Source organism: Cyprinus carpio, chromosome B5 (assembly GCF_018340385.1).
Source record: "Cyprinus carpio isolate SPL01 chromosome B5, ASM1834038v1, whole genome shotgun sequence".
In the NCBI taxonomy this organism is placed as follows: domain Eukaryota; kingdom Metazoa; phylum Chordata; class Actinopteri; order Cypriniformes; family Cyprinidae; genus Cyprinus; species Cyprinus carpio.
This window is the reverse complement of record NC_056601.1, coordinates 1,503,824-1,516,385: the sequence shown is the minus strand read 5'-3', so window position 1 is coordinate 1,516,385 and position 12,562 is coordinate 1,503,824. Positions and strand designations below refer to the sequence as shown.

The following is a 12,562-nucleotide window of genomic DNA, read 5'->3' as shown; positions in this document are numbered from 1 at the left end:
ATAATGTATATTTCATATAAATGCTGTTCTTTTGAACTTTCTATACATCAAGGATCATGTGACACTGAAGACGGGAGAAATGATGCTGAAAATTCAGTTTGTCATCACAGGAATAAATTTTTAAAATATAGTCAGATAATAAAAAGTTATTTTACGTTATATATTAATATTTCAAAATATTACAGTGGTTTTAGATCAAATAAATGCAGCCTTGGTGAGAAAAAATAATATATATTTATATATATATATAATTTTTTTTTTTTTTAAATAAAAAATAACCCCGTCCAACCCCAAACCATTGAAAGGTGGTAAACATTTATGCCAGCATGTTTGTGCATTCATTCAGGTTTAGATGCAACATTTGTTTTTTAAAAAGTTGCATATTAGCATCATACGGAGAAGGACATATACTGTACCATTATAAATACAACACGTCTTAGTCATTCCTGCTGTATACTGCATTTAATCAAACTCATACCTGTTTTATTATTCATCTCAGCGCTAGGTTGATTGGAGTGGGCATTAAATTGTGTGCCATCATTCTTGTATCCTTGGCAACACCAATAAAGTTGAATAACCACCAATTAGACGTGCAGTGTACTGCTGAAGACAGCAGGAAGGTCAAGTAGCTAATAATCAAAACAAACGTAATGTGCAATGTGAATACAAAGGATGAACCTAAACCCATTAATCTTCTATTTAAGAGCTTTTTTTTCTTTGTAAGGACTTAAATAGTGCTTGAAATAGTGCTTGGCGTCTGAAACAGTGACCTTTCTGTGTCTTACGCACAACTCTTGGGGAGCCTCTGCTTTTTCTCGGGCCGCACATGACCCGGCTGGCTTAAAAAATATTTTCTCAACACAAACATGACATTTTAAGATAAGACTTTCAACCTTTTCCAGCGCTGTAACAGCCTCGTTGTGTCAGTGTTTCTTATGTCCCTAAATGCACCGCTTCTGGGATTTAATCAACCGTCTGAACTGATATATGCCAATCAGCAGCTGTTCCACATTTGGCACACACTGTCAGATAACAATATTGAAGTCAATACTAAAAAAACAACAAGCTCTGAGCTTAATTAAACTTTGGAAAAGTCACTTGGCATTTATGACATAAGTAGAGAGGATGATGTTTTAATCTTTAAGAATGTATTGTCTGTTGACATTTCATCATAGTTACCTACGTATGAAATTAGTTTAATTCTAAATTCACTTTTGTTTTATATTTATTTCTAGATTAATTTTTAATGGCTTGATTAAATTTTAATAACCAAAAATATGTCAGTTCAATTGAACTAATACAACTTTAATGATTTAAAAATGTATTAAAATTGCAATAATAATATTTCCCTATGAAATTATTTTTTTTTCTCCAGAAATTCTGTTGTGTGTGAAGTTTTCTAGATTTTTTTTTTTTTTTATGATTTAATCAATGATATAATCTAATAAAATGCATAAAACGTATTAAATAAATATCTAAACAGTTAATCTTTTAAAATGCAATTTTGATGTTTTTATTTATTTATTTATTTTTTGTCAAACAAAGTGCTGCACAATAGAGGTTTCGTTTAAAAAAAAAAATATTGAAACCAGCATTTCGCTGTGAGTCTGACTCTGTTATTCGTCTGTACTGTGTGTTGTTTTTCTGTCCTGATTCAGGACGGGGGGCAGCAGGTGATTTGGGGGCAGATGTCCAGTCTAAGCCGACCATCATTGGGGCAGCTGCTCTGACTCCCGAAAGAGAAGAAGCCATCAGGTGGTGTTTCTTGGAGTTGCTAATTCTTGCATGGAAAACATTAAGAAATAGTTCACCCCAAAATAAAAAGAGTTCACCTTCATGTCATTCCAAACCTGCATGACTTACTTTCTTCTGGAAGATTGTAAGTGCGTAACGGCTCCGATCTGTGTGTGTTTGTCTCAAATATGGCTTCAGACCACTTAAGAAGTTGCCTGTATGATCATTTTATATCCTGTCATTGTCTTTTTGGAGATTATTTTGCTTCTCAATTGAAAAGATCTTTAGGGACTGAATCAGACTGCATCAGAATGAGATTTGCTGTGTGTGTTTGCAGTGTCCTGGGCAGAGGGTTCGTTGGTGTTGGCCGAGCTGCGTTGCCCCCTATGAGTGTAGGCCGTGGACCGATTGGCCCTTCAGGCCCCGTTTCTCCCGTTGCTGCCCCGTTCTCCCTGCAGTCTGCTGCCTCCGTCTCTGAAGAAGCCCCAGTTCTTCCAGGAACACCCCCAAAAGTTGAAGTGAAAATTGAGACAGTGAAGTATGAGTTCTCTCTCAGTCATTTCTTGTCCTGTTTGTAATTCGTTTTATCATTTCAAGCAGGATTTTAAGAAATTAATACTCCGCAGGGACACATTAAATTGATCAAAATTTACAGTACTTAAGTCATCTTTAATGTTACAAAATATTTCTGTTTCAAATGAATGCTGTTTTTTTGTAATCATGTGTACATTAACTCTTTCCCCGCCAGCATTTAAAAAAAAAAAGTTCCCAGCCACCGCCAGCGATTTTGATGATTTTAACTAAAATTTGATGGCCTCCAGTATATTTTGCTGTATGAATATTTGAATATGCAATACACCGCTCTTCATTTAAACAAAAAAATCTGTTTTATTCTAGCTTAAAGCATTCTTTTTGTATCAACACTCGAATATAGGTAGGTTTCATAAAAAATGCATAATTTTGAGCATAAAGGTGAGAATCACATTTTTATCAAAAACTACATCTGGATAATATTCAGTATGATTATCAAAGCATAAATCTAATAAATCGCTTCCATCAACACCTCCAAAGCTTGCACAGACATATACCACTTCCTGCATCAACACTTTACTTCATAACATTATGCAGTTTTCATTTATATGCTGTCTATTGCTGATGATCGCATTATTTATCATATGCATCTGTTTACATAAGAGATCGCTCGTTTCTCCGTCATGTTCATGTGTGTCTTTGTTCGGGAGGTTTTGCACTCGTTCAGAAGATGTGTAATAGCGCCCCCGAGTGTATAACAGTGAAAACACGAAAAGCCGTAAAAACTCGTCAACGCCGGGGAAAGAATTAAAAAATCCTGAAAAAATGTAACCCAGTTTCCGCAAACATTACGCAGCACAACTGTTTTCAACATTGATAATAATCAGAAATGTTTCTTGAGCAGCAAATCCACATTAGTATGATTTCTGAAGATCATGTGACACTGAAGACTGGAGTAATGATGCTGAAAATACAGCTGCGCATCACAGAAATGAATTACATTTTAAAACCAAAAAGCAGTTGTTATAATAATATTTCACAATATCTTTGATTAAATAAATGCATCCTTTATTAACACACAAGACTTACTGACCCCCGACTTTTTAACTGTGTACATAACAAACACTGTAGCAGAGTTATGACCCAATTCTGCCTAATTTGCAAATGATTTGTTGCATTGGTGCTGTTCTTAGTAACAAATCAATTGGTACAGACTAATGTTTCTCTTCTACAATGTGTTTCTACAGGGAGCCTCTGCAGAAAATTGGTACAAAAGGCAGTCCCGTATCCATCGGGTCAAACTACATCCCCATCTGCTGCAAAAATGAAGCCGTGTTTCAGTACCATGTTACTTTTACGTGAGTCAAAATACAGTCAAAAATATAGTAAAGTCTTTGGTGGCGGCTGTATTGAATTTACTGTATACTGTATTGTGCGAGATTATTTTAAACAAGTTAACATCACAGTTACAGCAGGGTATTCATAATTTTTTATAGTTTAAAAAGAAAACAAGTGGATAAAATAAAATTATAATAGAGAGGGTCGAATGAAGATGGGAGAATGGAAACAAACATAAACTTCAGACATGACTTCATACATTGTTCAGTGCTAATGCTGTCTAATATCAATTGTTCAAGATGATCAATAATGGCCAGCTAAGTATGAAGACAAATTAGTGTTAGTGCACTTATGCATTTTTAAATGGGAACATTCCTGTCAAGCTAAAGTAGATCATGCCTTATATACAGCAGTAACCAGTATTGATTGAATAATTATGATTAGCTCAATCTTTTTCAGAGAAAACTTGGTTAATGGTAGTTAATTGGTTAATTTCAGGCCGAACGTTGAGTCTGTCGGTATGCGCTTTGGTATGATGAAGGAGCATCGGCCTACTACAGGGGAGGTAGTGGCTTTTGACGGATCCATCCTCTATCTGCCAAAACGTCTGGAAGAGGTTTGTGTGCATGTTACATGTTTTTTGTTTTTCATTTTAAACACACGTTAACACATGAAAACCTGGGGTACGGGTCTTTCGGTTCGGTATGCATGTGTGCCGAACAAATACAGCATTGTATTAAACATTGTTACTGAAAATGCTTTTTCAACATTTTGTGACTCTTTTACAGTAATACAATCTTTCATAATTTAAATGCAGTAAATATAAGCAACACATTATTCAATGCTTTTTACTTTTGCATTTACTTTTAGATTTTTTATATATTAATTACATTGGTGGCCCAATGTAATTGTACAAAAAAAAACAAGTTTGGGACTATTTAACAGCGTTACTTTATATGCTGTTTATTCAGTATTAGTCATTCTTAACAGTCTTAACTTAATTTTTGTGAAATAAATTTGCTTTGTTTTTGTTTTAACAAATTAAAAAATATATAATATAATTAGTGCTGTATCGCGATTAATCGCATTCAGAATGAAAGTTGTTGTTTACATAACACATGTGAGTGTACTCTTTATATTTATTATGTGTATATAAATACACGCACATGCATATATTTCAGAAAAATGTTGTTTATATATTAAATATATTTATATATAATATAAATTATACGAATATAAATATATACATGTAAATCTTTTCAAAATATATACTGCATGTGTGTGTATTTATATATAAATAATACATATATACAGTACACACACATTATGTGAACGAAAAATTTTATTTTGGATGTGATTAATCAGGATGACAGCATTAAATATAATATAATATAATATAATATAATATAATATAATATAATATAATATATAATGTGGGTCCCAAGGCCAAACCAGTTGAGAATCACTGGTTTAGAGCATAAGCTGAGGTAGATTTCTATCCCTAAGAAAATTTTAATTATAATTAAATTGTTCAGTAAACCATTTTATGTTTAATTTTTTCCTCTGCTGTACCGAAACCTACGGAGCCCTGCACATCACCTGTAGGAGAAAAAAAATCAATCCGTGGCGACGGTTTTGCAATCCATCCCCTCAGTTTATAAACCGTGCTCACGAATTCTTAAACTATTCCCTCGGTTTAACAAATCGTGCCCACAAATTTCCAATCCGTGCGCTCAGATTTTGTAAACCGTACCTTCGGTTTTTGAATCCGTACCCACGAATTCATAATCCGTACGCACGCTTTTGCAATCCGTTCCCTCGGGTTTGTAAACTCACGGATTTGTGGCTCCGCCCGCACCGGCAGATTCAGTTCTGTTTATTAAACATTATTTTTCAAAATATCATACTATAACACCATCATCACCAACAAAAAAATATTCTTCTTTATAGCTTATATTAGCACATTAAACACCAACAGGATAAGACACCGTCGCCTGTGTTTTATAGCCTAAAATAAAAGCTAAAAAGAAGAATAGAAAATTCCCCGAATAAAAAAAGGTAAAAAGCAATGTCATAATAGGCCTAATTATTTAATAATAAAATTAACAGTGAAGCGTGCATCTAACTCTGGGGGAAAAGCTAGTATAATAAAATCACCAAAATAATAATTTAAGAAAAAATAGTACACAAACACATTTCCAAAACTGTAAAAGGTTATTTAAAAATAAAGCATTCATTAATTATTTTGACAAACATTTTTACTGTCTTAAGTGCACTCATTTATTTAGCCTATAAATTAAAATAATAATAATAAAAATAACTATTATTTTTATTATTATTATTACATATTATTATACAGGTTATGCATAAGAAACTTTTATCCAAAACGACTTACAAAAGAGGAACAAATTACTCCAGTCAGTCACAATGGCAGGTTTATTATACAATAATAATCAAGTGCTAAGATTATCACAAATCAAACAAGATTTTGATGCACATCTTTCTTATTAAATTTGCTGTAGGCTTATTCCACATAATAATATTTTATAAAACTGTATGTTAACACGTAGGCTACCTTCGAGCTTGCTGCGTGAATCCGTGAGTACAGTTTACAAATCCGAGGGAACGGATTGCGAAAGCGTGCGCACGGATTATGAATTCGTGGGTACGTATTCAAAAACCGAAGGTACGGTTTACAAATCTAAGCGCACGGATTGGAAATTCGTGGGTACGGTTTATTAATTCGTGGCCACGATTTGTTAAACCGAGGGAACGGTTTAAGAATTCGTGAACACGGTTTATAAACTGAGGGGACGGATTGCAAAACCGTCGCAACGGATTGATTTTCTTTTCTCCTACAGGTGACGTGCAGGGCTCCGTAGAAACCACACCGAACGTGACATCAAAACATCAAATACGTACCGAATCACATCCCTACTAATTACCCAAGCTTACTGAGGCTTTCTGTGTAACAGGTTGTTCATCTTAAAGCTGAGAGAAAAACTGACAATCAAGAGATTGACATCAAGATCCAGCTGACAAAGATTCTGCCGCCCAGCTCTGATCTGTGTATCCCATTCTACAACGTGGTCCTGAGGAGGTGTGTATGATATAAGCCTTCTCAAGACACCGCAGGGCAGATGTGTTTGTGATTTGTTCTTGATGTAATGCTCAAAATTAGGGATGCAACGATTATAGATTTTGTTGGTATGATTATTACATTAGACATACTAAGTATAGTTGAAATCTATAACTCTAACGTATTTCTCATATTGCTCAAGACTTACTAATATAAAAATTATACTTTATTTCGAGCACTACTTGTGCACAATGACCATTTCTTAATATTAAGATTAAAATGTGTTTTAATGTCACTATTGATGAGGATTGTATAATCTTTGAATAATATAGGTCTATAAATGATTTTTTTCAAGTGTACCTGAAGTGTACTTGCCAACTTTTGCACGATCAAATATACTTAGTATATCTTTAGTTGGACTTCAGCACAATTAAAGTGCATTAAACACAAAATTCGTTGTTCCAATTATGCAGACTTTATAAGTATACCAGGTTACTGTACTAAAAGTACAGTTGCAGGGTATTTTTATTAAGTACATAAATGTTAATGTATCTGTAGTATACCTAGAATGAAATAAATGTTTCAAATACATTTTAGTGCATTTATTTTTCACTAGGGTTAGGGTATACAGCCTTAAGACTTCAACACCTTACAAATATGTGACCCTGGAGCACAAAAGCATTCATGAGTAGCACAGGTATATTTGTAGCAATAGCCAAAAATACATTGTATGGTTCAAAATTATAGATTTTTCTTTTATGCCAAAAATCATTAGGATATTAAGTAAAGATCATGTTCCTTGAAGATATTTTGTAAATTTCCTACCATAAATATATTAAAACTTAATTTTTGATTAGTAATATGCATTGCTAAGAACTTCATTTGAACAACTTTAAAGGTGATTTTCTCAATATTTAGATTTTTCTTGCACCCTCAGACTCAAGATTTTCAAATAGTTGTGTATCAGCCAAATATTGTCCTCCTAACAAACCATACATCAATGGAGAGATTATTTATTCAGCTTTAAGATGATGTAGAAATCTTAATTTCTAAAAACTGACCCGTAAGACCCTTATGGTCCAGGGTCACATATGATATGTAAATGTATTTTTAGTATACTTAGCATAAAGTAAATGTATCTCAGATACACTCACTGTACTCGCTGTGAAACATTGCAAAGGCAACATGCATTAGCAAATTCATATACTGTAGATCCAAAAGTAATGCAGTATGATGTGTTATTGTGAAAAGCTTCTGAAAAAGTGTAGTGCATCAGACAAACAGACAGATCTGTAGTGCTGATATCTGTAAGGGCTGAAAACTATGCACCATTAAGTCTAAACTGAAATTGAATATCGAGAGAAAAAACCACTAACTCTGACTCCCAGTGTTTTCAGCAGACATAATTCTGTTACAGACAGACAAATAATTCTTCTCTGTATTGTACAACATAATTCTTAGCAGTCATATCGCTCCGGATTCCCTCGTGTGATGTCCAGGAGTGAAAACATGCTCCTGAGAGACTACTTCACTCCGTCTCCCTCCACAGCGTCTGTTAAAGATCAGAGATGGGGGTCATCAAGCAATGTTGGAAAATTAAATAAGTGTAATTGCATTACGGAACCGTGTGAACAACACGAAGAGGAGTGAAGACTGTGGCTTCTGTTCTGGGTTAAAGCAGTATTGCGGGTTCAGTGCAAGTTAAACCCATTCGACAGCATATGAGGCAGAATTTTGATTAGTGCAAAAATTAATATTGGCTTAAAAAGGCAAAAAGCGAGGTTATTTAGAATAGAAAATGAGTGGGGATGGTTTTTGGAGAGTTTGAAGGCAGGAATGTGATGCTTCTGATTTTATTAAAGCTCTTATGTTATTAGTTTCAATAATAGATGTATCACACTGTGATCATGTTAATGCCTGTGTTTATATCATACAGTAATATTTTAATGTTTACAATTTTGCCCCATTTGCAATTCGTTAATTCTGCCGTGAAGTTAGAATTAATATTTAGTGGTAATCAAAAGGTTTCACCTGTTATTTTAGTATTATTTATACTGTTTTAGAAATTTTGAATGTTTTTCTTTTAATTTTTTCAGATTTTCAGTTCATTTTTAGGGCTGGGTACCGAGTTCGATACTTTTTAGGTACCGACCGAATTGCCTCGATACTATCGAGTATCGAAAAATGACATGTTGTTCGGTTCCAGATTTCGATACCTAAGGAGTTAACTCGTCAACGTCAGTGCAAAAACAAGTACATATGAAATGCACAACAACACACATAAAGTCACTCACACACACACACACACACACAAACTCTACACACACGAGACGCGCGGAACTCTCCGCGCACATACCATGGCACATACTTATATGAGACGCGAGCACACACACATAATACCTTAAAGATGTGGAAAAGTCGATCAAAAGTGTGGGTACATTTCTCCAGGCTCGATGCCAACAGCGCGTGATGCAGTATTTGCAGTACCACGACAAATATGATGAAGACCTTGACAGTGCACGGAGTAAACATAAGAGCAGAAAGTTGCTCCGTCTTCGACTGGTAAATTAAGAGATACCTTGTTGATCACTCTGACAGTGTTTATATTGCAATAAATAATAACTACTGAATGTACACTGCCGGTCAAAAATGTGTTGCTTAGTCAGAATTATTTTTCAGTAAGGATGCATTAAAGTTATCAAAGGTGACATTAAAACATGTTACGTTACAAAATATTTCGTTTTTAAATAAATGCTGTTCTTTTTAATTTTTTATTCATCAAAGAATCATGAAAAAAAATGTATCATAGTATCCAAAATATTAAGCAGCGAACTGTCATGTGACACTTAAGTAATGATTTTGAAAATTCAACTTTGACATCACAGGAATAAATTACATTTTGAAATATATTCAAATAAGATTTTAAATTGTAATACTATTTCACAATATTACAAGTTTTACTGTATTTTTTATTAAAATAAATTCAGCTTTGGTGAGCATGAGCTCTTTATAAAACATTTTTTGTTCGTTTGTGCACAGGCTAAGGAGCATGAGTCAAACTGAAAAAATAAAACCAAAGTTTTTCTGAGGTAATGTGTTCTGTAATCTTGTTAAAATGGATTTCATAAAATTGGTATCGAAACTGAGATACCGAAATTGGCACCGGATCGAAAGATTTTGAACAATACCCAGCCCTATTCATTTTAATTTTTTTTTTTTTTTTTTTGTTATATGCATTTGCGATTCATCTTAGTTCTTTTGCATATGTTTAACGTTATCTTATTTTAGTTTTAGTAATTTGGCTACTTACACTCAAGCTTAGTTTATTTCCGTTTATTGCCAAGGCATATATTTCATATTAGATTCATACTTTATTTTAGCTCTATTTCCATTAACAAACATTTTTAATGTTTTTAGTCACCGGTAACAAAACTGGATTTTGCACATTAATTTAATGCATTTCAATATAAATGTTATCCCCGCTCTTCATGTAAATAAGATTTTGTGACAATCAAGTTCATAACACTTCTCAAAGACTACCAAGAACCGTTGGGTAGTTTATGGCCATTATTAAAGCAAATATTCAGTAAGGTATTGGGAAACGCTGCCAGCCTGCTGCTGTAGTTAAGCTGTGAGCATGCAGTGCAAAAAAGGCCACATTGTCGAGCCCTGTGGAGTATTGCTCCAATTTTTCTATGCATAGAAGAGAAGTCTTGAGCTATAATGGCTTGTTGACAGTCAGCTCTGACATCTCTGACTTTTCCTGCTGCTTTCCTCTCAATCTTTCTCTCCGTTCTAGAGTGATGAAATTGCTGGGGCTGAAGCTGGTGGGCAGAAACCATTACGACCCCAACGCTGTAGTGATTCTCGGCAAACACAGGTATTTTGCACTGACCTGATTGTCGTCTGTGATTGCAATCCAACCAGAATTGCTGTGCTCCACTTTGTTTGGTTTCACACCGAATAAATCTAGACTCAAGATTTGGTATTTTTCCACCTGACCTGTGGTTGCTGGATGCGTTTGAACCGTTTCAGCACCACTTGCAGTAATGCTTTGCATATTGATTCACCGTCCAGGATCCTCGTGATAGTTTGTGCCTATCTGTGTTTGTAAATGCGTGTCCATCAGGCTTCAGGTGTGGCCTGGATACTCCACCAGTATCAAGCACACTGATGGCGGCCTCTACCTCATTGTGGACGTCTCGCATAAGGTGCTGCGAAACGACTCCGTGCTGGATGTCATGTGAGTTTCAATCATGCACACATGTATGAAGTCAGTGCCACTTCATCAGTCGAGTGTTTCGTTCCACTCCAAAGCTGTTCCAAAATCTAGTGAGTTGCCGATCTAGAAAAAAGGAAAACTATGCATTTTTTAAATAGGTTTATTTTTAGATTATTAACATGAAGCTTATTCTAGTGCAGCATTAAGCATTGCCTGTTTCACTTAAATTGTAAGTGCATCACTAAAACTTTTTTTTTAAATGTTTTTTTTTTTTTTGTGCTAATCAAAATGATTTTACCAGTGTTATTGTTGTAGTATTTATTATAGTATTAATTAATAAAAAATATTTTAAATATTGGCCAAATTCTAGTGCAGCATTGAGCAGTGCTTCTAATCATTCATAGCAAAGACAAAAGCATATTCTTTGCCACAAGCTCAAGTGAAATATAGTATAGTGTAATATAGTAGACGAAGTGAGTTCAGAGTGGTATGAATGGAAAAATAAAATCCAAAATTGAATTAAGGATTGACTATTTTACCCAGACAGTATATATACTATGCACTTCTTGAGGTAATGCATCATTACTTTATAAACTGGGTTGAAATATCAGAATTAAAAATCTTACATGGTTTGTCATTACTCTGTTGTTGCTATCAGATAGCATTTGATGCTGACGTGGCATAAAAAAAAGAAAATTCAAATTAAAAAAATACTAAATAGACCTGCATATATTAAGATCATTTCAGTTAAGATGCAGCTGTAACCGTCATTATTTCATTTTACTGAGAGTTGGCCATTTATGTTGAAACAAGTGTTTGAGACCATTGGTGATGTGACGAAATCAAGCAGAGCTCAACTTTATGAAAATAAGCAGCGTCCCAATGCGTGAGTAGGAAGTGCAGGCAGCATCATGTTATATGTGTCCCTTGAGCACAAAAGCAGTTTTAAGTCTCTGGGGTGTATTTGTAGCAACAGCCAAAAATACATTGAATGGGTCAAAATTATAGATTTTTCTTTTATGCCAAAAATCATTAGGATATTAAGTAAAGATCATGTCCTATTAAGATATTTTGTAAATTTCCTACTGTAAATATATCAAAACTTTATTTTTGATTAGTAATATGCATTGCTAAGAACTTCATTTGGACAACTTTAAAGGTGATTTTCTCAATATTTAGATTTTTTTTTTTTTTTGCACCGTCAGATTTAGGGATGTCAAATTTCGATTATTTCCATGATCGATCGTCGTTTAAATTAACGATCAATTAATCGATTAATCGTTAACCATAATGCTGCAAAATGCGTCTATTGCAGGCACGCAGTCACCGGCATGACATGATGTGCAAAAGCCACACGCACACACAAAACGCTTTCTCGCTTGAATTAAAGGGGTTTAAGTCTGAATAAAATGCTAGTAGCAGGATTCTAAAATGAATAGATGTGATTATGATGATTTCATAAAATGAAAAGAGCGCGCAATACTTTTGAGGTAATTTTACTTTGTTGACCGTTTCCAATCCCGCACGGATGACGGAATCCCGCTGAACGCACCTCTTTAAATGGTTTATTGGTGCTCGTTGTATTTTAAAACACAACTGCAATGTTTTCAACTGACATTATGGCATTTAAAATAAAATTATCCCAATCATAAAACTGC

General features: G+C 34.2%; 1 protein-coding gene across 1 annotated transcript in view; it reads left to right on the top strand.

Annotated features, from left to right (window-relative positions):
* The window catches only part of LOC109048397 (piwi-like protein 2), a 30,110-nt gene that overhangs the window by 3,093 nt on the left and 14,455 nt on the right, over nucleotides 1-12,562 (top strand). The window contains exons 4-10 of the mRNA XM_042723533.1: nucleotides 1,659-1,755; nucleotides 2,072-2,272; nucleotides 3,513-3,623; nucleotides 4,102-4,219; nucleotides 6,579-6,703; nucleotides 10,482-10,562; nucleotides 10,812-10,925. Of these exons, the coding sequence (XP_042579467.1) occupies nucleotides 1,659-1,755; nucleotides 2,072-2,272; nucleotides 3,513-3,623; nucleotides 4,102-4,219; nucleotides 6,579-6,703; nucleotides 10,482-10,562; nucleotides 10,812-10,925 (847 nt within the window). The remainder of the gene's footprint in view (nucleotides 1-1,658; nucleotides 1,756-2,071; nucleotides 2,273-3,512; nucleotides 3,624-4,101; nucleotides 4,220-6,578; nucleotides 6,704-10,481; nucleotides 10,563-10,811; nucleotides 10,926-12,562) is intronic.